The sequence below is a fragment of the Lampetra planeri genome, chromosome 1 (assembly GCF_965212315.1).
Source record: "Lampetra planeri chromosome 1, kcLamPlan1.2.h2, whole genome shotgun sequence".
Lineage (NCBI taxonomy): Eukaryota > Metazoa > Chordata > Hyperoartia > Petromyzontiformes > Petromyzontidae > Lampetra > Lampetra planeri.
The window spans coordinates 18,479,237-18,505,536 of NC_136107.1; the positions used below are offsets into that span (position 1 = coordinate 18,479,237).

At 49.8% G+C, this 26,300-nt stretch overlaps 1 protein-coding gene across 1 annotated transcript; it reads left to right on the forward strand.

Moving 5' to 3' along the window:
• The first annotated feature begins 1,326 nt into the window (after positions 1–1,326).
• LOC144719491 (uncharacterized) lies at positions 1,327–22,636 on the forward strand. Its single transcript, XM_078595467.1, has 5 exons — positions 1,327–1,421; positions 7,241–7,380; positions 15,501–15,609; positions 18,275–18,307; positions 22,179–22,636. Exons 2-5 carry the CDS (start codon positions 7,243–7,245, stop codon positions 22,202–22,204), a joined length of 306 nt encoding a protein of 101 aa, XP_078451593.1. The 5' UTR covers positions 1,327–1,421; positions 7,241–7,242; the 3' UTR covers positions 22,205–22,636.
• The last annotated feature ends 3,664 nt before the right edge of the window (positions 22,637–26,300 follow it).

Genomic DNA, 26,300 nt, shown 5'->3' on the forward strand with positions numbered 1-26,300 from the left:
ATAAGCAAACAGGGTCAGGCGATACCTGATAGTGAACATTGATCCTTTTTTTTCATCGTTAAGTAGGGGAGCCGGTTCAACTCATCACCATATATTGTGTACCACTATGCGAGAAGTGCATTCAGCAGTCGTGCCATGGGCACACTTGACTCCTGCTACAAGAATATTGAATTTCCACCACCACCAGCGACTCAGGACTGCCACCCGATCTATAAATATTATGCTGAGGATAAGAGGCCGTGCACGCAATTCAAGACTTCTGCACCAAACTGGGATGCGATATGGCCAATAAAGGGCAGGACAGCCACAGCAAGTTCGTGAACCCGTTGAGGGTTATCCGCTCGGCCATCGCCATATCTGGAGACGTGCCCTGCGCAAGGACACTCGCTTGTGTGGTCGCTGAAATTCCCGAGGACAACCCCGTGTTGGAAAGCAGAACAGCATCCGTGCATACGCACGGTCTTCTCATCCTTATTCTCTGAAGTCCTGCCATGGGGGGTAGCACTGAGAGCGACAGGAGGGGATGGCAGGTGAACCCCTGGGTTTGTGAATAGCCCAAAGAACGCACCTCCGATGAGCACGGTTGGCTACGTGCGGTGCGAAAGAAGTTCAACATACGCACATACGCATTCGAGAACAGGGGCGGAAACTGCATCCCTCACACCTCCTCGTGCCACGTCTTACAGGTCACACCACCAACTCACCTGTAGACGCAAACCGGGCGGTACATCCGCCACGAGTCTCTCTCTAGCTGCGTGGACGGCACCCTCGTGTTCACCTTCTGAAGCGCTCGCCCGTCACCGTGGCGTGCGCGATGACCACCACCACGTGACTTTTCTTTTGTGTTGTGCGCGGTGCATTTAGCGCTACAGCGCGTGGATTTGTAGCGTTTATTTTCAATTGTTTGCTGGTGACTTTGTGTATTTCATATCGAAATCGCCTCCAGTGCTTTTGCTGCTGGCGGCAATAAAAGTTATTTAAAAGTCTAGCTATGTGACGCACGTGTGCCCTGGTCACGACCCGTGGTTCTTCGCAAACAAAATAGACGACATCATTTACTGTTAGAGGTGGAGATGGGGGGGAAGGGAGTGAATGAATGTTGATGTGAATGAAGGCGATATGAGATACACAGTCATCCTACGAACTTAACCGTAAATTTCGTAAGCCTTTTTTTCCGGTTGGAGAAGGTTAATCGGAGGGGGTGTAGGGGGAGGGGGCGCGGGGAGATATTGAGATCGGGGAGGGGGAGTTCTCTCTCCACCCCACCACCTCTCGCCCCCGCCCCTCCGCCACACTCCCACCACCCCATCTCCCTCCCGCACAATATAAAGGCGCCAGAACGAGGAGGCATGAGGTGTCCCATCGTCGATATCCCACGGTCTATCGAGCTCCGTCTGCAGTCTTACAGCTCCGAGGCATAGGTAATTATCTCGTGTTTATTTCACTCATCCGCTCATTCATTTTCATACGACTTCATACATCCACTGTTGGATGAATGCCTCCCCAAGCCGTGTCGCTCATTAGGGTTGACTGACTCACGGCTGCACTTCGCCGCCGTCATCAGCAGCAGCAGCACGGTGCGCGTATCGGACTCGCGAAGCGCACGCCTCCGAGGCCGGCTTCGGATATGGCCTTGCCGCTCGCGGTTCCTTCCTTCCCGCAGCTGGGAATCTAACTCAGGCGTGCAGGCAGGCGGGCGTCTAAACACAATGCGCTAACCACTTTGCCACCGCTCCGCCGTCGCGTAATGACAGCAAAACTATGACGATCTCCATTTTTTCCACGACACCTCCCGCCACCCTTCTGCTTTCGACGTGTCGCACGGATGTTTCTGCAATCGCGTTATTCGCCGGTGCGGTGCGCGTCGGGTGATCATCGTGGTGCTCTTCCGATGCGCGCCCGTGGGTTTTCAAATGGCCCGCTGCGTCCAACCGGTGGCTCCTCGGTCGTTTCAGAAGTTGGGCAGATTGCGGAAACACGAGGACGCGGCTTCTTGTATCAATGTGCGATACGCGCCGCGTGGCTAATCCAGTTGTTGCAGGGGGGGGGGCGCAGCGCTTACGGACCCGAGATGACTGAGCCGAGGGGGCTACACAGAGTGGGTGGTGAGCGGATAGGGGAGGGCGGCCCCATTTCATTCCCTGCACCAGGAGAGCCCATGGCCAAACCACGCTGCGTGGCTGAGTGGTCCGATTGGATCCCCGTGACGCTCTCTTTCAAAGACTCGTTGGATCACGACTTCATACATTTGTGCAAAAACCCCCGCTAACTCAGATCCCTTGCGTTTGCAGGCGGGCAAGTGGCGTCGCTGTCGACAGCACGATGCTGATAATCGTAATGTCAGCGTCCTAATTAGCGATCAGCAGCAGGATCTATCGGACTTTGATGACAATCGTGATCTCTGTGCGTCGCGGCACGGCTGTGCGTGTCCCAACGCGTGTTGTGGGTTTCATCTCACCGCGGATGCTGCAGCAATTTGAGGTCACGATGGCTGTTCGAGGTCGAGCGTTTAGCGCTAACTGCAGTATGCGAACCCGGTGTGAACAGAGTTCGATCCCCAGCGAGTGATATCTGAACCTGTCCGAGGTTGTGCCCCCCCCCCCCCCCCGACGTGACCGCAATATGCTCTCAATCGTACTCTTCGGATTATAAGACGTCCGCTTCCAAAGTACATTAAAGCGGCGGTTGAGAGGCGCGTCTTACAATCCGCTAAGTGTGCGCGCAACCAAATGCGTCCTGTAGAGATAGAAATTTGAGATCGCGAAGCCGCTTTGGTACCCCCACGCCCTTACTTTTCGGAGTGTCTCGTCCACCGCAACAGACAATTGCAGCAGTTGCCGGATCTTAACACCCAACTCGTTGGTTCTTTCGGTAAAGTCACGTAGGTAAAAAAAATCCAATTAAATAAATGAAAACAACTAAATTAAATCACGACGTTTCGGGCGCAACACAAGCATCCTTCTTCAGGTGAGGACAACGTAGCGAAAGCACAACCGCTTAAGTTCGTCTCAGAGATGGCTGTGATGACTATATAATTCCTCGTCACAGCAATCTCTTAGACATACTTAAGCGGTTGTGCCTTCGCTACGTTGTCCCCACCTGAAGAAGGACGCTTGTGTTGCGCCCGAAACGTCGTGATTTAATTTAGTTGTTTTCATTTATTTATTTTGATTTTTTCCTACGTGACTTTACCGAAAGAACCAACGAGTAATGGATTCCTTGCAGTCACGAAAGCTTCAAATCAATACATATGTTTCTACATATACACTTGTGGAAATCGTCGTGAGTTACGATGCCCAACGTCAATAAACAAGCTTCACGCGTGGCGGAATGCGCGCTCGTAACTTAGGAGAGAGTCGTGAGGAGTGCGCGTGTCTCTCCGCGCCACAACGGGGGTCGTGTGCGCCACTCCGATGAGCACAAACGTGCAGACGGATCAATCAGAACGCAACACTCCGCTGGGAGCCACCCCACAGGGCAAAACAAAAACCCGCAAAAAACGCGGCGCGTTAACAACGCAAACGGAGTCTTAATTCACAATGGGTGCGATTGGTTATCTTCGTTACGCGAGAGCATTAGAGTGTATTTGGGGATAGATGGATAAGATGAGTCAATGGCATAGTTGATAATTGTTTTTTTTACCCTTTTATCTGGCAACAAAACTGACACCTTTTTTTACAAGGAGTCATGTTTGCATAGACCACAATACCTTGTAAAAAAAAGGTGTCAGTTTTGATGCCAGATAAAAGGGTAAAAAAAACAATTATCATATTTTTTACTGGCAAATGAGGTTCCAATAATGGTATAGTTGTTCATTTCGAGTCCATTTTCAATCCACTGCTGGATGTGCGCCTCCCCAATGCCGTCCGCGTCATGGGAGGTCATTTGACCATACTTCACCACGCTGGTCAGTATGATATGGTGAAGCGGGAGGTGAACGCACGGTGCAACAATCGTTGTGCCACCACTCCTCCGCTAAAAAAATGGAAAGTTGGAATTTGTGAGAACTTGCGATGATATAAATATCATCGATGTGCTATGAAGAAGGGCCATTGCTCGAAACGTCACCTATTGTATTATTCAGTTTAATGGCCACAGTGTTGTTAATGAATATGTTGATTTATTGTTTTTTATCTATATAGTTAACGCATTTTCCTACGAAACCAGCCAACTGAGTTACATTGATTCCACGGCTAACATCGGTGGCGGGTAGTAGGCTACCTGAACCGATCCTAAACCCACCAGCTTCACCAGACGGCATTGCCCAGCGTGACGAAGCATGGTCAGACGACCCACACAATGGGCACTGCACACGGAATAATACGAACGCCAAACAGTTATACAGGAATACCCCGGTTTACGTCGGGGATGCGTTCCTGAAACGTGCGACGACGAATATCGGAACGACGTCAATCAAAGCGATTAGCCGGGTAGGTGTCGGCGAAGGCTGAGAGGCGACGGATAACGAGAACGGACGGGCGATGCTGTCAGCGACGTGAGTGTGGGTTGATGCAACGCAATTCACGTAGCGGTATTAATAAAGTGACGACGTGTTTGCGAAACGACGTAGAATGGAGAGACACAAATCATACCGTGTCAACCCATACGGTTTAGCCCGTATTCTTGTACAGGGAAATTGAGTTGTCAGGTCCATACAGCGTACAGCCGTTTCAATGCGGGCAACACAAATGTGTCTTCTTCTTGGTTCCTTCGGTAAAGTCACGTAGAAGGGAAATAATAAAATAATAAAAATAAAACATAATAAAATACAATTCTCACGACGTTTCGGCCACAACACAAGCAGCCGTTCTCAGGTGAAGAACAGGTCTGTCGGAAAGACAGCGTCTGAAAATGAAAAAAATCGGAAAAAAATGTGTCTATTTGTTTGTGTTGAGATTGTTATACGGGGGAACGGGGTAATCGATAAGGTCTGAAGTGGTTTGTAATAAGGTAGGGCACTGATAAAGTGGTTGACAGGTATGGTATGACTGTATTTCGATGAAAGGTTGCGTACAACCTTCCTGTGTTCTGCTTACCCATTCTGTTGAGACCCCCGTGGTGTTCATAAACCCAGACGCATTTTCTTTAAACGGACCACACCCTGCGGATGAGACTCAAAGAACGCAAAAAAACAGTTCAGGATTTGTCTCATAAGCTAATGCTGCGACAACCTGGAATGGGTAATCGGTCGGTGGACATCAATTCTACTTTACTCTTTGGTTCTTTCGGTAAAGTCACGTAGGTAGAAAAACATTCTAATCAAATAAAATAAATCACGACGTTTCGATGGGCAAGCAGGCGGGGTCTGAGCTGAAAAGGAATTCCATCCCCGGACGCAAGCACGTCAGTTGTGTTCATGGAGAAGATTAAGGAGAGAGAGATTAGGAATTTGTCCATGAAGCCATCCAGATATATATAAACACAGAGACAATTTCAACCGAGGAGATGGGTATAAGCTGAGCAATCATTGGAAGGACGTTATTAACCAAGCAAAGTCGTAACTTGCCGTGGTGCTTCCATTCTTCCCTGCCGTTTGGCTGTTGTCCTATCAGGTGCCTCTGCGTCACCACATAAATAACCTCTTGTTGTAACAGCTCTCTCGCTGGTTCAGCAGTTCCACTGCTGGATGTTTTTTTTCCGCCTGAGGACGACCGCTTGTGTGTTGCGATCGAAACGTCGCGATATATTATTTTGCTTCATTTAATTTTTTTCTACCCCACGTGACTTTACCGAAAGAACCAAAGAGTATGGATTCCTGCAGTCACGAAATCTTCAAATCAAGACTGAAGAGTTAAAAAATATGTTAGCCCTCATTACGTATCAAACGTAATTCATTTATTTCGCGCTGCGTGTGTGCTCGTAAAGTGTACGTGCAGCGTATGTGCTCGTTTATGCGTGTACGTGTGTGTGCGTATGTATGCGCAGACGTGTGTGTGTGTGTGCAGACGTGTGTGTGTGTGCGCACGTGTGTGTGTGCGTGCGTGTAGAATCCCATCGTGCGTGTCGTGCCGGCCTTCATCGGTGCTACTCGCTAACAGCACTTGCCCCCAAACAGTCTGTTAAGGCTATACGGGTGATCTTTGTCGTTGTGTAGGATCGCTCAGATGTGAGTACCTGCTGCCGCGTCTGTGTGTGTGCACGTGTGTGTGTGCACGTGTGTGTGTGTGCACGTTTGTGTGTGTGCGTGTGTGTGCGCACGTGTGTGTGTGTGCAGACGTGTGTGTGCGTGTGTGTGCGTGTGTGTGTGCACGTGTGTGTGCGTGTGTGTGCACGTGTGTGTGTGTGCGCACGTGTGTGTGCGCACGTGTGTGTGTATGTGCGCGTGTGTGTGCACGTGTGTGTGTGCACGTGTGTGTGTGTGCGCGTGTGTGTGCGCGTGTGTGTGTGCACGTGTGTGTGTGTGGGGAGAGGTAGTGTAGCGGTTAGCGCGCTGCGCTACGAACCCGGCGACCCGAGTTAGATTCCCGCTCACGGTCACCAACACCAGTGACGATTATCTGAACCGGTTCTTGGCTTCCTCGAGGTCGACTCAGCCTCAAATGAGTACCTGGTGCGGTGTGTAAAAACATCGCCACTGGTGAGACAAAGGCGGTCGGGCGTGGTGTTGGCCACCCAACGTTTCGTGTGCCGTGCCGGCCTTCATAGGTGCTGCTCACTAACAGAACTTGCCCCAACAGTCTCTAAAGGCTATCAGGGGGGTCTTTGTCTTTTTTTGTATGTATTGTGCACACGTGTGTGTGTAGGTTCGCGCAGACATGAGTAACCTTGTTGCGCGTGCATTCACGTGTGTGTGTGTACGTGTGTGTGTGTGTGTGTACGGCAAACACCAGTGACGATTATCTGAACCGGTCCTGGGCCTCCCCTAGGTCGACTCAGCCTTAAATGAGTACCTGGTGCGGTGTGTAAACATCGCCACTGGGGAGACAAAGACGGTCGGGCGTGGTGCTGGCCACCCACCCCCTCGTGTACCGTTCTGGCCTTCATAGGTGCTCGCTAACAGCACTTGCCCCTACAGTCTGTTAAGGCTATACGGGGGATCTTTGATCTTTGTGTGTGTACGTGTGTGTGTGTGTGTGTGCAGACATGAGTAACCTGCTTGCGCGTGCGTGTACGTATGTGCACACGTGTGTGTGCACGCGTGTGTGTGTGTGTGTACGTGTGTGTGTGTGTGTACGTGCGTGTGTGTGTGTGTGCACACCTGTGTGTGTACGTGTACGTGTGCGCGTGTGTGTGTGTGCAGACATGAGTAACTTACTGGCCCTCACGCTGCTGGTGTCGCTGGTGCTGGGCGCGCTGTGCCAGGAGCGCGCGTCCCCCTGGGAGGAGGCGCTCTCTGAGCAGCTGGCGCGCAGCCTGCTCGCGGAGCCGTCGTCCCTCTCGGTAAGCAGCGCGCACTCGGCAAGCAAAGACAAAGGTTCATACTCTTAGTTCTTTCGGTAAAGTCACGTAGGTAAAAAAATGAAATTAAAATTAATAAAAAATGAAAACAATAAAATCACGACGTTTCGGAGGCAACACAAGCTTCCGTCTTCAGGTGAAACTGTCACAGCAAAAAATCTGTATCAAGTGCTGTGACAGTTTCGCCTGACGACGGAAGCTTGTGTTGCCTCCGAAACGTCGTGATTTTATTGTTTTTATTTTTTATTAATTTTAATTTCATTTTTTACCTACGTGACTTTACCGAAAGAACTAAGAGTATGAATCCTTGAAGTCACGAAAGCTTCAAATCTAATAACAAATGTGCCCCCCCCACCCCCCGTGTAGCCTTGACATGCTGTTGGGGCAAGTGCTGTTCAGCACCTGTGAAGGCCGCTACGGCACACGGGCGGCAACACGCCCGCTCGTCTTTGGGGCCGTCCATAAATGCGTCACGCAATTTTGGGTGGTTTTTGACCACCCCCCCCCCCCCCCAGTCACACGGCGTCACAAAAAGTCAGACCCCCCTCAAATATGACGTCACAAAGCTCTGCCCCCCGCCCCCCCAAACTATATTTCCATTTTGAAAATAAAACATGCTTCAAATCGCTTTAAACTGTTGTCGTTGTCGTGCGTATTTAATGTGGCGCTGCACTCTGATGTTGTAGGAGAAAACATTTATTAAAAAGGAGGCGCTGGACAGCTGAAATGTAGCATAAAATAAACTTGAAAATATTCTACGTCTAACTAAAACTGCAGATGTTCAGGATATTATAATTAAATTATCTTATAATTATAAAATATTAAAAGTAATTATAACTATTTAAAAAACTTGAAACTTTGTAGTAGAACGAAGCGAAATTATAACAATCACATATTCATTCCACAGAATGAAAAGTCCTGGTAGAATCATTAGAATCAAAATGTTTACTAACAATCATTAAAAAAATTAACAAAATGTATGCTTCTCCATTCTCCCATGGAGAAGCAAAATCTTCCTTCATGGAATAAATATAAAGGTGACCTTAGTAAATTTAAATAATCTAATAGTTAATAATGAACATTTATTAAAAATTGTGTTGTTATAACAATTCTGTTCAATTAAAATGTTTTTAAAGTTGCGCATTTTGATGCGACGTCACATTCCTCAAACTCCCCCCCCCTCGTCACACATCGTCACAAATGTCTAACCCCCCCCCCCCCAAGGTGCGTTACGTCATTTATGGACGGCCCCTTTGCCTCCCGAGTGGCGCTGTTTAGACGTCGAACCGGGTACCCACTTTAGCCACGTGCGTTTCAAATAAAAGAAATAAAATCACTTTCTATTTTATACCTACGGGACTTTACCGAAAGAACCAAAGAGCTATGGATCCCTGGAGTCACGAAAACTTCAAATCTAGATACTCACTTGAGGCTGAGTCGACCTAGGGGAGGCCGTGAGCGGGAATCGAACTCGGGCTCCGTAACGCCGCGCGTGAACCGCTGCCCTACCGCTCAATCACCACCAGACACTCAACAAAACAGCGCCTCGGCTCATTGCGCAGGCTCCGTCACGCTCACACTCAGTAACGCCCTCGGTCATGAATCCACATCGGCACGTAACTCACTAATGCACTCACACCGCAACCCCACGTCCTCAACAATTTACTCGCAGTCTCACTCACCTTCTCACTACAACAACAACAACCGCCATTCGCCACTAAGTGGCGGTGACGTCACCACGACGCTTGTGCCAGGCCAAGTGCACCTTGAGGCCACGTGAAGTGTCGAACGCCCGCTGGCAGGAGGTCACCGGGCAGACCCAGCAGGTGCCACGGGTCGACTGACCGAGATGACCGAGATAACTGGCTGATGCACTACCTGTGCCCCCTACTGTACCAAGTTGCTGTGCTTTAGCCACCCGGCGCTCCGCTCGTTGTTGTGAGCGTCGCTCCTCCGCCCTCCGTTGTTGTTGGAGGGCGACTGCCTCCAACTGCCCAGTAGCGTCCTTCACGAGCCTCCTCCACTGAGGCCGATCATGACACCGCTGGTACCAGTCATCGGCAAGTCCACTCAGCTCCACGTCCTCCTGTACCACATCACTCCATCTCTTCTCTAGCCCGTGCCGCGCCCGTTTAGCCCCCTCGATCCGGCCGAACAAAAGCTGTTTAGGCATGCGGTAGCTGGGCATGCGGGCGACATGACCCAGCCAACGCAGCCTTGCCTGCCGGAGGAGCTCACCGATGGGACTTTGCCCAGATCTTTCAAGGATTTGTGAGCTCCTCACACAATCCAGCCTGGTTAAACCCAGGATGGATCGTAGGCAGGCCAGCCTAAATGTTTCCAACCGGCGAAGATGCTCCATTAGGGGGGTCCACTCACTCACACATATACACACGCACCTTCTCACTCACCCACACATGCACGCACGAACTCATACACCCACTCACTCACTCATCCACCCACTTATCCACTCACTAATGCCCCCACTCACGCACCCAACCACTCACCAAACTGCGGGTCACCTCACGTCTATTTCTGTTTCTTCCCTCGCATTGCTCCACTCTGGAATTCCCTCCTCCCGTCATCGTCTCTTTTCCCCAAGTTATTTTCACCCTGCCCAATTCAAGAAATTTATCAAGTTTTATATTCATTATAAATGTAATAGGGCTGTCTGTTGCTGGCATGCTTGGGCTGTGCTTAACGACCGTGGGGACTACAAACAAACAAAACTCCCTCCATCCTGCCCCGTCCTTGAAAGTTCGTAGTGACGTTACTGTCCCTTGCCCTTTTGCCCCAAATCCTTCGTCCTTCGTCAAACTGGGAGTGTGTGCCCAACGCACAGGTTTTGCCTCTTCTGTATTCCACTGTTCATATTCTATCCAGCTTGCATAACCATGCAACTCACTGCAACCGGCAACACTTGAATTCATTGCAATCCGTTGTCAGTTGACTGCTGGGTGAAGGCCCTACCCCACGCCGTGTCGGTCCTGCAGGTTGATTGGCCGTACTTCAACACGCCGCTTCGTGCGTATTCGATGAATGTGGATTCCTAGGACGGGGGCAAATATATCACTCGCCACTGGTGTTAGTCCTGGCTGGGAATCGAACCCAGGTGACTGAGGTCATAAAAGCAGAGCACTCACCGTTGAGTCATCGTTCCAACCCACCACAGTCAATTATCAATATTCCATCTGCAATCTCATTACGATGTTTATATGACTCTGACCGCAGTCCAGACTTAACGTGCGGAGTAAAATGCGATTTCGAGATAAACGTTGTTGAGAGTGGACGAAATTATGGCGCGTATGTTTGCTCTGGGAAGGTAAGCAGGGTTGAGCCTGGATAGTTGCCTTGGATGGGTGATGACCACGCACAAACAGGTTGTTATAGGCGGCTGTTAATGAGCACCTATTACGGTCGGCACGGCACACAAGGGGGTAGAATAGCAAACCCCACAACCGGAAAGTCTCGTCTTCTTAGTAACCAATTTTACACTACGCCGGGTACTCATTTACGGCCGAGTCGACCTAGGAGAGGACCTGGACAGGTTTAGATACCATTTGCCACTGATGTTAGTCGTGGCCGGGAATTTAACTCGGTTGGTCGGGTTCAGAGGGCACTGCGCTAACCACACAGCGTTAATTCCACACACACAAATATCTCCAATATAGCTTGATTTGAAGCTTTCGTGACTGCAGGAATCCATACTCTTTGGCTCTTTCGGTAAAGTCACGTAGGTAGAAAATAAAAATAAATCACGACGTTTCGGGCGCAACACAAGCGTCCGTCATCAGGTGGGAAAGCATGATCTGCTGCTGAGGCAGACTGTTTTAAAAAGGTTTAAAATGGGTGTAGCCCAAGGGTCATAAAGAAGTGGGAAGGACTAGTGATGTTAATGTGAGAAATTAGCATGTCAATGTAAGATCGGAGAGCGGCCTCCTCGACGAGGGCATGGAAGTGGCTATGTTAATGTGAGAGATTAGTATGTTAATGTAAGATCGAAGAGTGGCCTCCACGAGGCAAGAGCATCAACGTAAGAGAACCACCGCAACAGTGGCCATGCCTGTGAAACACACAGCCCATAACACAGTAAGAACCCACGATACATCGAGGCTAAGGGAGCAGAAGTGGCCATGTTAGTGAGACCCCAGCCCGTTAATGCAAAGGCATCCCACAGGGCAATGCAACTCAGAGAGTCAGAGATAACAGCCAAATGGCCTTCCAAAAATCCACAAAGTAGGTACCCCGCTCTGTCCTATCGTCTCCACCATTAACTCACCCACCTACAAACTGGCCCGATTTATGTCTGAGACCCTGCTTCCTTTCACCGGCAAGTCCACCTCAGCTGTACTTAACTCAGCTCACTTGGTTTCTCTAATCAAGGACATCTCACTGTCTCCAGATGATTTGCTTGTCAGTTTCAATGTAGTTTTTATGTTCACCAATGTACCTGTACCTGACACCATTGCAATCATTGAAGACTTGGTCCAACAAGGACTGAATCCAGATGTACCTCTTGGGGCATGTGCTGTTAGCGAGCAGTGCCTTTGAAGGCCGGCACGGTACACGAGGGGGTGGGTGGCTAGCACCACGCCCGGACGCCTTTGTCTCCCCAGTGCTGATGTTTAAACACTGCACCAGGTACTCATTTGAGGCTGAGTCGACCTAGGGGAGGCCCATGACCGGTTCAGATAATCGTCACTGGTGTTGGCTGTGAGCGGTAATCAAACTCAGATTGCCGGGTTCGTAGCGCAACGCAGTAACCGCTGCACTATCACTCACCCCCCCACACACACACACAGACCTACAGACCTGTAAACATTTTTTACCAAACCGAGATGGAGTAATGACTGTCATTTGTCGAAGCCTATTGCATTCGTTGCACATGTATATAAATAAGCATCTAAATTTCAATTACAGCTCATTCACTTCTGCATTGGATCACTCAAGGTGCCCGCACCAACTATTTAGCACTCACGTGGTACAGGGTGCTAAACGATGCCGCGGAGTGACTCGTCTGGATTCATCCCGACAGATCCATGCGCAGGCACATCACTTAATTAACGTCACACAAATTAATTAACGGGCTGCGTTGGCAATGGCGCGCGGGCACAACTCCATAGAGTCCATGACAAGCGAGAGCAGAACTTGGTACCACCAATATGGTTAATACGAGCAAATTACTTCATTCACTGTTGTTGGTCATTTCAATAAATTAGAAGCGCTCAAGCTATGCCACTTCAAGTTGTACCAACAAGTGAACTATCTGGTCTGCGCACGTGGAATTATAGGGACCAGGCATATTCGTCATGAACTCTGCTTTATAATGGAATGATAATGCATGTGGCTAAGATCTCTGAACGTGTTAAACTTAATTACACTTTTATAATATAACGCACCAACTCCATCTCTTCGCCCTGAAGAAAGGCCGTTGCCTACCACATCAGCCAACAATGTGCGCTCGTTCATCCGAATTAAATGTGCTTTCGCCAATTTTTTGGACGCTACGCCACACCACACCACCCTACGCCACCCATGCCATACCACCCATCCCGTGCCACTGAATCTGTGCCGCACCACCCAAAGCCACCATGCCACCCATGCCGTACCACTAAAGCTGTGCCACACCACCCAGAGCCACGAGTTTAGGCTCCCCCTTTTTTCTGAGTGAGAAAAACACCACCACGGCCATCCTTTTGTGAAAGAGACGCTCGGTCTCGCCGGGCACTCAGCTGGTTTTAAAGGAGCTGGATTGAGTGATTGGAAGGAGCTGCTCCAACTTTGCCTCTTCATGTCCCCCCACGATCACGGTCGGAAACAAACACGCTCTTTCACACCTCTGCTGTTCTGGATTCTTTATTAGTACTTTACCCACAGGGGCAGCGGCCAAGACGTGAACAAACGGAGCCACACAAGACTGCCGTTCTTCCGCCTAATAACGCCATCTGTCACACCCTCACATTTCGTCTCTCCCTCCACTAAACCAGATGCCCTCTTCTCTCATCTCATTCCGCCCCCTTCTTCCTCCACCCCCCCCCAACCTCCCACAGTCCCACAGGGACTCGTGCCATTATATAATTGAATGCTCTTACAGGAGCGAATATTACTTATTAAAGCAACCATGGGAGAGATCACCCGCGGCGAGAGTCGATGCAGTCTCGACCACGGGCTCTCAATGTTAATCTCTTCTTAACATTCAGGGGTATTGCCGCTACGAACCGGCGAGGCTTACGGAAGCTTTTTATGGAATTTAGGCGATTTTTTTAATAGCCAATTAATACGCTATATTTTTAGATGGGAGATTTAATGCGGATCAGATATTATGGGTTCGCTTGGCTGCCAATCTAGAGGCGCCGGAAAAGTGGCCACAAATGAGCCCCTGCCATAAGAATGCAAAAATTTCGCTCATCCTGCTCGCGGCCTTGTGCAGAGCAGCCCAGGGCCACTGCTTCAGACTTGGGGTCAGCCCGCCCCATTGGCTAAGTTCAGCCCACTTCTACACGCACACAGCCACTTGTAGCACCAATCCACTGCTGGATTATAAGCCTCCCCACGCCAGAGGATGAGAGGACAGTTATTAACAACCCACCCGGCAGCCGGTCCCGGATATCGCCCTCCTCTTATTTATATAGCTTTCCTACTCCCCCCCCCCCCCCTACTTAACCAGGTAATGTGCCCCCCACCGCCCCATATTCCCTAGAGGCAAGAGTCACGAAGCCAGAGAACACAATTTGCATGCCGTCTCCCGCCGCGTGTCTTCTCGCCTGTAACCGTCGGACATGCAATGGGGTTCAATATATATGTTTTTTTAAAGACGTCTCCCAACGCCGTGCGGGTCACAGGCGCGTTACTTGACTGTCGTTTCACACACGACAAAGGATAGATAAACGAACACCGCTCTGTTAGCGGTCTAATAACACTAGTTATTCGCGGGCGGTCGCACCGCCCCACGTCCATGCAGGTTCAATTTCTGCCCTATCGGCGTCCCGAGATCCGACGAGAGATAGAGGGCCGCATTCCGGGTGATTTGGTCGCAAGATGCGGCCCACGTGGGGTCGTAGTGGTAACGTCGCGCAACCGTGCCGGGGAGATCGAAGCTCTACGAGATGTGGAGATGAGGTATCGATGCAGCTGTAAACACGCAATTCCTGCCCGGCTGCATTCCCCAGACTGCATTTAAACTGCTGTCCGCTAGACGCCCACCCCCCGGTATTGGCGGATAATGCCCCTTCGCTGGCCGCGAGGGAGACACACCGAGAGCAGAGCACCGAATGTGTTTTGGTGTTGATGCATTTATAAAGGCAGGGTCACACACGCGGACGGGATTATAAGAAGACGCGTCTTTATATTACGCGTTGAAATACAGGAGAGGGGAAAATGCGTCTCATAATGCGGAGATTATGGTAGCAACCAACGCGATGTGTATATGTATGGGACAATTCAACAACGCGATATGTAGATGTATGGGACAATTCAACAACGGATATGTCGGGGCAAGTGGTGTTCGCGAGTGCCTTTTAAGGCCAGCACGGCACACGGATGAGTGCTGGGCGTCGGCACCGCGTCCCTACTCACCTTTGTCTTCCCTGCCGTGCGTATAGGGCTGACTACATCGTGTCTGTCGCTCATTAAGACTCAGGATAATTCACCCAAATTATGCGAACCGTGGCCAGAAACTGCCCCCGGAATGGCCAGGATCGCAGTTCGTTCAGCGCAACAACACCGACTCCCCCTCCAACCGACAGAACACCCCACCCGCCTGCCTACCCTCTCCCCACCGCCCCCTCTGGCCTTTAGCTCAGTGTTCTTCATTGCAAGGCCCGCGCGCCACTGGCAGCCCCTGGTGGCCTTGAGTGTGACCCCTCACGTGCGGCATCAGACAATAAACAAATGTGAAAACACCTCCCATCATCATCGAGCTGCCAAAAACCCCCCAATGGTTTCAGATGTGTGGCGGAACATCACACTGATGATGTCTCATCGGCAAAAGTGCCTCCTCCCCCCCTCCTTCTAAAAAAATTGTGACAGAAAAAAATGTCTCTTCTTGTTGTTTTGGTTGCCGACCTCTGACCCCTTCCGCCCCCCCCCCGTGCGCCGTGCAGCAGGTGGAGCGCTCTCTTCACGAGAGTCTGGCACGCCTCGCCAAGCGCTCGTGGAGGAGGAAGCCTCATCCCAAGGAGTTCGTGGCCCTCATGGGGAGGCGGGCCGTGGGTACGTGAAGAGCAGTCGCGCGCTCGCCTGCTCACTCGCTCGCTCGCCTGCTCACTCGCGCGCTCACTCACTCACCTGCTCACTCGCTTACTCGCTCGCTCGCCCACTCGTTCGCTCGCTCACTCACCTACTCAGTCGCTTGCTCATTGACGTACTCAATCGCTCGCTCATTCATTCACTTACGTATTCGCGCGCTCATCTACTACTCAGTCGCTCGCTCATTCAGTCGCTCACCTACTCAGCCGCTCGCTCATGCGTGCATGAATTCACTCACCCTACTCAATGTCTCACATGCTGACGTACTCGCTTATTCACTCACTCACTCAAGTGCTCACCTATTTGCTCACTCAGTGACGTGATCACTCGCGTACTTGTTCGCTGACGTGCTCATCACGCGCGTGCCCATTCACTCGCTCACAGTATTCACCCGCGTACTCAACATCGATGCTTATGCTCACGACAGAACGCCCGTCGAATCGTGCGTGCACGAATCGATAATTATTTTCGACGCGTACATGCCGTGTGTCGGCGTGGTGAAGTATGGTCAAACAACCCCCCTCCCTGACCCACGACGACTCACGAAGCGTGGGGGGGATGCCCTCATCCAGCAGTGGATCGAGAGTGCTGTGCACGTAGACATGCGCGTATGCTGCGTGCAATCAGATCAGCTGAGCCCTGTAGCAAGGAGAGGCACGACTACCGTCGCCACGATGTACTGTTGAACCGTACAGGTTTCCCTCGCAAGTATTGCGGCAGTAGATGCGTTCCAAAAAGAAAAGGGGGTGCACAATGCGAAACCGCACAGGACAGCTGCCTGCCGAGCAGCCCTGACAATGTTTGCCCTCCACGTGCGGCCGCACAGCCGCATGTTAGTGAATTAAAACCGCATGATATGGCGAATTTAGGAAGAAATAGGTTAGCCGCGTGGACGCGAAATCGCACCGACCGAAGCCGCATAAAGCGAGGGAGACCCGTACCTAATCGATTCTTGATATCGTATCGCGATTCGGAACAAATCATGGGACTCACGACGGCGAATGGTTACGGGCACTGTGTTTAATAAGCGGCGGGCATCTCTAATAGACAGAGGAGGTGTGATGACACGTTGAGGGTGCTGGTGCGTAATGCCCACCACGTGCACCATCAAGCGAATGCACAGCCGTTGCCTGTGATACTTCAGGGCGGATAGGTACGAAATGCACCTCCGATTAACAGGGTTGGCTACGTACGGTGCGAAGAAAGTTCAACATACATACAGAGGCGCCACGGTGGCAAGATGTTAACTACCTCGCCGTGTATGCAGGAGGTCGATGGTTCGACCTCGACCTGACGCCTGTATATTTGGAGTTTGCGTGTCGCTCACCCCGTGGACGCATGGATTTTTCTCCGGGTCGTCCAGTTTTTCCCCTCCACATTTATCATCAACGTGCGTTTAGGGTATTTGGCTGCTCTAAATGGCCACGTGATAAGCCCCTTCGTTGAGCTGCTATCATTTGTGGCCAGGTCGCTTCTGAAAAAGAGCTGTACAGCTCAGTGGTCCTTACCTGGAATTTTTTTTTTTTACAAATTGTTAGTTAAACAGTTAGTTACATGCAACGTGTACGTCCTTCATCCACTGAAGCCTCGCCGAGTCTCAAGAGGCGTATGTGTTTTCAGGAGGCTGCCGCATTGGGCCAATCGAATACATGTTCGGTTTCGTGTTTGGGGGTGGCTGGGGGGCCTGACGCTCCATTCAACCCATTGCTGTGGCTGACATTTGCTGGCCACCTCGCAATGCAGTAACCCTAGCCGACAACAAGCCGTCTGGATACCACCAAAGATTTGTCCATGAGGCCATACAGATATACAAACATAGACATAACTTCAACCGAGAAGATGGATTCAAATTGAGCAATCATTGGAAAGATGTGATTAACCATGTTAAACCTCAACCGCCACTCTCCCGCACTATGCGTCCCCCTCCCCCATCCGTGGCTCCGTCGTGTAGTATCAGCTTCACCCCCCCCCCATCCTGCGCCCGTCCCCCTTGGCTCCTCCCCCTCCTCTGACCCTATATAACAATGTCTCATCACAACTAACTCTCGCTACAGTTATTTTGCTGTGCCTTTTTGACACCTGATGAAGGAAGCTTGTGTTGCCTCCGAAACGTCGTGATTTAATTTAGTTGTTTTCATTTATTTTATTCATTGTTTTACCTACGTGACTTTACCGAAAAAACCAAAGAGTATGAATCCTTGCAGTCACGAAAGCTTCAAATCTAGAAAGAGTGGCGTTAGGACACCGCACGCTTCCGCCAAACGATGCTGCACGGTTGCCCCCTAAAGCAGTCAGTCGCCCATCCAAATCGTAACCACACTCAATCTCGCTTAGCAGTCCGGCGTCGAAACGAGATCGGGGGCATACAGTGTGAGCTTTTCGGACTGTACCACAAAGAGGAGTGCGGGGGGTGGGGGGTGTAAACTTCCACGTGATAGCCCTGTCCTTGAGGCTATTGCACCATGTCGGCGAGGTCAGGGTTAGTTACCAGCGTCACCTGGAGGGAAATGATCTGATCCGCTTTTTGTGGCTAAGGTTGCGCAAGTTAAATATGTCCAGCACCTGGCACATTGATGAAAGTCAAATAAACGCATAATAACATTAATTGTTCCCCGACTGTGCTCCACAGGCTTTCAGAATCTCATGGAGGGACAGTATGACGGTAAGTGTCAACATATCCCCCACACAGCCCTCCCCCCGTATCTTTAACTTGTGTCTACCATGGGTGGAAAAACCCCGATATTTCCAGCGGCAGGCATCGGGTTTATTTTTTATACAATTAAACCCGATTTCGGGTAATTAAAACCTGGTTTAATGAATACGAAACTCTGATAGGCTTAGGCTGCTTCCTCGTCTGTGCTGCTATCGTACTCGGGGGCCGTCGGGCACGGGGTCGTCGTAGAATGCGGCGGGCAGGTTGGTCTTGATGAACACGAGCTTCTCCTCCACAATCGTGGGCGCCAGTGAGTTCCTTAGCTTGGAATGGATGAAGCCCATCGTTGAGAAGTGGTTCTGCAATTAGAACCAATTAAACCGGATTCTCCCAATCTCAGATGATCGGGTTTAATATAAAAAGACAATTAAACCCGATTGTAAAAAACCCAACTGTGCCACCCTTGGTGTCTACACACAGGAGTAAGAACGCGGCACGCAACAGTGAAAACCCCCACAGCCCAGAGTTTCTAAAACTCCGGTCCTCACGGTCGACTCGCCACGGCTAGCGTCGTCCACGTGTACCAGTCTTTTCCGTTCAGGTGCAAATTAAGTCGCGTCATACGCGCTGCACGTGCCAGATGATTTGTAAACACGCCCCGCGTGATTTCAATAAATGGGCGTTTCCTATCAGTCACGTGGAACAACGCACGCATAACAAAGACGACGATCACCCCCGCGTAGCCTGTACAGTGTACACTGACTGATAATTCACTGGTCAACAACAACAACAAAAAAACATTTTTTTTTTCTGGCCTGGACTTTTGCAGCTGTTTTAGACTAATTTCAGGGTGCTGATTCCAAATCTGATCTCATATTTGCTCTATCACATAATTTTTATGCTATCGGCATACCCCATTTTCATTGATTTTACCCGAAATTAACTCTTGTCACTTATGATTGCAAGTTGTTGCGAGTCAGTGACTGCTTTAGTGTTAAAATATGGTGCTGTATTTTTAGGAAAGTGTGTTTATAATACCATTTTTTGTAGATATCCACATTTATTTAATAAAAAAAATTCTGCAGTTTTATTTAAAATGCAATATTTGATATCTCAAAAACTTGATGTGATATACAAAAACTGATGCCAGATTTGGAATCAGCACCCCAAAATTACCTTAAAACCATTGGAATACCTTATGCCAGAAAAAGTATGTTGACCAGTGTAATAGGGGTTTTCCCCCTTTTTTCTGGCAACAAAACAGGTGTTAAGATGTTAAAACACCAAACTGAAACCTTTTACAAGAAATCATGTCTGCATTAACCGCAATGCTTGTGGTCAGAATGCAAACAAAAAACATACTCTGATAATTCACTGGTCAACACACTTTTTCTGGCATAAGGTATTCCAACGGTTCTATGGAAATTTTTGGGTGCTGATTCCAAATCTGGCATCAGTTTTTGCCTATCACATCAGGTTTTTGAGATATCAAATATTGCATTTTAAATAAAAACTGCAGAAGAAAAATATTAAATAAATGTGGACATCTACATAAAATGATATTATAAACACACTATCCTAAAAATACAGCACCATATTTTAACACTAAAGCAGTCACTGACTCGCAACAACTTGCAATCACAAGTGACAGAGTTAATTTCGGGTAAAATCAATGAAAATGGGGTATGCCGATAGCATAAAAATGATGTGATAGAGCAAATCTGAAATCAGATTTGGAATCAGCACCCTGAAATTTGTCTAAAACAGCTGCAAAAGTCCAGGCCAGAAAAAAAAATTGTTGTTGACCAGTGTAATATATGCATTGTCCTTGAAACTGATTCAAGCACAATGGATATATTAATTATCAGAGTATGTTTTTTGTTTTGTTGCCAGTAAAAAGGGGAAACCCCTATTATTATATTTTGGTACTGGCAAAGGAGGTCCCATGATGTACATAGACTGTTGGGGCGAGTCGTGTTAGCGAGCACCCGTTAAGGTCGGGAAAGCGCACGAGTGGTTGAGGGTGGTCAATAACACGCCCGGCTGTCTCCACCTCCCCAGTTATGTTTTGCACACCGCAAATGGTGCTCATTTAAGCCTCAGTCGACCTAGGAGGGGGCCAGAATCGGTTCAGATATCATTCGCCACTTATGTTAGCCGTGGCCGGGAATCAAACCAAGGTTACTGGGTTCGTAGTGCAGCACATGAACCACCGCCCACCACTCCCCAACACAGAGACAGAGACCCCCCGTATAACCCTTATCAACAACCTGTTGGGGCAAGTGCTGTGAGCGAGTAACACATATTAAGGCCAACACAACACACGAGGGGGTGGGTGGCGAGCACCACGCCCGGAAACCTTTGTCTCCCCAGTGGTGATCTTTACACACCGCAGCAGGAAATCAATTAAGGCTGAGTCGAACTAGGGGAGGCCCAGCACCGGTTCAAATATTCGCCATTGATGTTGTCCATCAGTGTAAATCGAACGCGCGCACGCAGGCGCACACAGTAACAGGCATCTGGCCCCATTTACCTTCCCAGCCGACCTCATTAGCTTTCCACATCACGGCTGCTACATTAACGTTCGGCCCAATCATATCTGCATCGCATCGTAGGTCTGGCGCATAACGCGCGCGCTTTTATCTGGAATGTGAACCACGCATGTATTCCGGGTCAGTGCCGGATTAAGCTAGTGCGGGGCCTGTAGCATATGTTCTAAAGGTGCCCTAAATAAAGAAATAAACCGTAAATATGAAAACACACATTTTTTACTTGCATAGTAAAGTAATTGTATTTTTTCATATTCTATACAGCCAGATAATACGACAAATCGCTGACCTTAAACACCCAGTCGTTCATAAAAGTTGAAGGCAGTCTAGTACTATAGTAATAAACCAAGTGCAAAAGGAACTTAGGGGAAATTAAGTAAAACTATTAATTTTACATGCTGTTTGTGTAGTGAGTGGACTCAAGTACTGTGACTCTCTCATGAGGTGGCCGTGTGGCTCAGAGGTCAAAGCACGGAGCTAGAACCACCGAAGGTCATTGTCACAAATTGAGGCAGTTGCCTGTGATTAAACCGGGTTCTCAAGTCGACAGCGAGTTGGTGGTTTCAGCCCGACCACCAATTACTTAACAAAAAAACACCCATCACTTTAAATGTAGTGTTGCAATTAATTTAGCCAAATGTCAACTCCGAGAATTCAAAATGTCAGTAATAACTCTCTTGCAGCAGGGCAGGTGGGAGATGTGGTGCTGCTGTTCGAACGAGAGGTCACCTGAAGGATTCTCAGATATTAGCTCTGTCATATTGTATATACGGTATGTTGAACTTCTGTTGCACCGTACGTAGTCAATCATGCTCATCGGAGGTGCGCGGGGAGGACAACAAACTCAACACAAAAATCAGTTCTAAAAAAATGAGTTTTCAAGTGAGATTATTTGAAAGTGCATCACTCCAGTGGCTTCCTAATGTCAGAAGAAAGAGCGTTCCAGACGGCCGGCAGAAGCGCACCTTAAAGTGCGCGATGCGGTGACCGTCTTTGTCCGATTGGCCAGCCAAAAGCCGCTGCTGTGGCCAGGATGATGACCGGCGTTCGCGTGATGGCTTATGCTCCTTGACGAGATCAGCGAGGTATTTCGCTTCCGTGGGCCATTCTCCAACGCGAATAATTTTGCACCGCCTCTGCTCGCGAAATCCGAACGGATTCATCGTCGTTCTCGTGACGCGACACCGGTGGCGGAAATCGGGATGGCTAAATGAGAAAACAAGACGGATAACATCGTTGAGAATGGCAACTCATCCGTGCTTGTGTGTGTCTCTCTCTCTTTCTCTTTCCACAACACTCGACAATTACCCCCTCCTCCCGCCGCCACGCAGGTGACGAGACATCGCCCATGTACTGAGAAATGCCCAACCAGCGCGTGCTCACCAAGACCGCTAACTCTCACACATATTAACACAAAGAAGACCCAACCCCGCCACACTGTATGTGTTAAAAGCTTATTTTTAAACGAAACAAAATGTAAGACAAAGCGTGATTGCCGTTGTTCGTGTCCACGTGATTGCATGCCGCCATTCGAAGCGCCATAGACGTTACACAGGTAGTAATGCTGTATATGTCACCTCCTCTCCACACTGCAGTGGTGATTGTACCCAGCCAGAAACACACATTCCCCACCCATCAACTCACAATTCGCAGAGCAGAGCAGCGATGCTGTTGGCCGTGTAACTTATTCGATGTGTAATGGAACTTGGTTGTACTTCGTGACCTCTCTCACGGACATGTCACTCATGATATTTTCATATTTAATGTAATAAAGGCCATTTGTATAATGCGCAGACGTTTGCTATTTTTTCCCTCCTCTAAAAAGGTGTTACTTTGTTTTGTCATTAAAAGAAAAACCAGGAAACGAACCCCGCTTATATCAAATAATGCTCCGATGTCCGTTGCAAGTGTCAAGCTTAAAATCATAAACTTTACTCTGAACGAACGCCGCGTTTTGTCACTTCATACCTCTGGGACCGGGTGGCAGTGATTCTCCCATCTCGCTACAAACCTGGTGACCTGAGTTGGATCCCCGATCACGGCTGATGTTGGTGGCAAGTAACATCTTAACCGGTCCCCCCCTTCCCCCACCCCTGCCTTCGTCGTCATAGCCCCCCCCCACCCCCGCCGGCAACCCCCTTCACCAACCCACACGATCAAGTATGGTCAAACACCACCCCACCCCAATGACCCTTGAGAGCGATGTATCCGGTACGACCACGTTGTAGCCGACTTCGGACCACCAGATGACAATAAGTCAGTGTCACGGGCAGCCCCTTGGTGGCTCTTAGTACGTGGCCGAACGTGCGGCTCCCGACAATACACCAATAGTGAAACACACCCCCTCCACCCCCCATCATCATCGTGCTGCTGTCAAACCACCAATTGTTTCAAATGCGTGGCGGCCCTGACACCGATGATGTCTTATCGGCGAAAGTGCACTGTGGCCACCCCTCTGAAAAATGTGTGAAGAACACTGATATCGCTTCTCAAAAACGCATGTCTACGGACGGGCGGAATGATTCTATGTCATAAGCTATTATCTATTGATACAAAAAACTCTATTGCACTAGTGGCCTAACTTGTCCACAGCCAGAGCAGAAATTAATGCCACAAAAAGGTAGGGAAACTTGAAAACTGCAGTACACAGACTTATATTCAAATGGCCAATAATAGTAAACTACAGTACTTGATAACACCCAATTGGTTCAAGTGTTTTGCCCACAATCTCTGTTATTGGCCAATTCATGCTGTACGCGTAAAGCCGATTCCAAGTAAGACTAAGATTTGTGTGCGTGTGTGTGCGCGCACGTGTCCCACGTGTGCGTGTATGTGTTCCGTGTGACGTTAATTGCTTAGCGCGTCATGTGGGGACGTGTCTCACAATCATTGTGCGCGTGCAGGGTAGTACAAAACACATTCCTGCGGAGGGAGCTGGTAGGAACGTTGGGTTGCTCGGTCAATGGCCAGGGTCAACGGCGGCGTGGTGTATTCCGCAAATATGCCCGACTCTGAGGGCGGGCACAAGCCGGCGTTAGTAGGTTAAACGTTGAGTTTTATAAGGGCACCACGGGGTGACCAGCCCCTCCCCACCCAGCCCCACCCCTCCCACCCCCCACCCAGCCCCACCCTCCCCACCCTCCCCACCCAGCCCCTCCCCACCCAGCCCCTTCCCACCCTCCCCTCTCCACCCAGCCCCTCCCCACCATCCCCACCCAGCCCCTCCCCACCCTCCCCTCTCCACCCAGCCCCACCCCTCCCATTTTTGGATGCACGACGGTAGGACACAATAATTCCCTGTGGGCTGGTGTAACCAGGAGGTTCCTACCAGTACTACCTCACCTAGTATACCAGATGTCGTGGGTTTGATCCCGACCCTGACGCCTGTATATTTGGAGTTTGCATGTTCTCCCAGTGGTTGCGTGGATTTTTCTCCGGGTTCTCCCTCCAAATTGAGAAACATGCGTTGAGAGCAGTCTGCTATAAATTCCCACATGATAAGCCACTTTGTTGAGCTATCGTTTGTACCTCTGAAAAAACAATACAGCTCCGTGGGCTTTACCTGGGAGAATTAAAAATAATAGTTTAACTGGAGTTTGGGAAACCTTGACTGAGACGTTCGTTATCCGTCAGCCCGTACAACCCAGTACACAAAGCAATGTTCGAAGCTGTATCGCTCTCTAGTGGCGAACAGTAGGCGATGCACCCACACGTGTTCACGTTTGTCCTAATTCGCTGGATCTTCCAAGAATTTGCCTTCATGGATGTTCTACGACTGTGTTTCATTCTCATAGGCACACGCCACATGCCACGCTTCCTTCCGCCACCCTTTCGACGTCATCGCCAACCACGATCTGGGTGAAGGCCTCGCCATGCCATCCCTCGCCGTCCTGCGATACAAATCCATTTCGCTCCTGAGCACGAGCAGATTGATCCTCATCGCTACGTCACCCCTTGCGAGAGTCATTCCTTCACCAGTCTCGACCAACGGCCAGCCTTCATCCCTTCCGGCGATGTGTCCAACTCGAGCACACTTACTTCTAACACATTCCTGCGGAGGAAGCTGGTAGGAACGTTGGGTTGCTCGGTCAATGGCCAGGGTCAACGGCGGCGTGGTGTATTCCGCAAATATGTCCGACTGTGAGGGCGGGCACAAGCCGGCGTGAGTAGGTTAAACGTTGAGTTTTATAAGGGCACCACGGGGTGACCAGCCCCTCCCCACCCAGCCCCACCCCTCCCACCCCCACCATCCCCACCCAGCCCCTCCCCACCCAGCCCTTCCCCACCCAGCCCCTCCCCACCCAGCCCTTCCCCACCCAGCCCCTCCCCACCCAGCCCCTCCACACCCTCCCCTCCCCACCCAGCCCCTCCCCACCCCACCCAGCCCCACCCTCCCCACCCAGCCCCTCCCTGCGCGACGGACGGACACAATAATCCCCTGTGGGCTGGTGTAACCAGGAGGTTCCTACCAGTATGAACTACCTCTCCTGCCTCTCTACATGGCATGACGTTAGTTGCATTGCCCAAAATGTCACCTATTCATCATTACGATCCATGGGCCCGGAGATACCCACTGCACATTTCGTAATGTTTACACTTTGCTCCGTCTTTGTGCCAATATACTCAAGTTGTGCCACATATCTCTGGCACCAATAATCGATATCAAGTCATTCTGTTAGGTCTATTTACTGTACATTATACCTTGCCAGAAGCACACACTTCGTGTGTACAATAACACGCCTAAATAATTTAGATAATGTACCATGGTTTCATTTTCTAGTGAGTATTTGGTTAAGGTTAGGGTCAGAAGAAGGAGGGCTAGATCTCGTGGCTGGTTGGCTGGTTTTATGGTGCAAGTTAGGGTTATAGGTAAGGCATGCGATTAACGAGTGAGCGCATGGCTTTATTGCCGACTGAACATTTACCAGATAGCTAGCATACTGGCTGGAGCACATGCCAGTCAATAAAACTCAACACCATTGGTGGACGAGCTTTCTCATGCGCAGCCCCTACAGTCAAGTATATCCTCCCACTCCACATCACATGAATCGAAAATGTCCAGGCATATGCCGAGGAATATAACATTTGGACGTTTGACCGATTGGCCTCAATTGGCCATTACTTTTTGGCATTCTATCGCCTCCATTGTTACGGTTTGCTGTCAGTTGAGAAGTTGGGATTGTGCTCTGGGATTGTCACTTAGCAGACGAATTTCTCTGTTGTGATACATTTTTGTGCATACCATGTTCTTTTTCTTATTTTGGTGTTTCATTTACTTGTACTGGTAGGAACCTCCTGGTTACACCAGCCCACAGGGGATTATTGTGTCCGTCCGTCGTGAATCCAAAAATGGGAGGGGTGGGGCTGGGTGGGGAGGGGCTGATCACCCCGTGGTGCCCTTACAAAACTCAACGTTTAACCTACTCACGCCGGCTTGTGCCCGCCCTCACAGT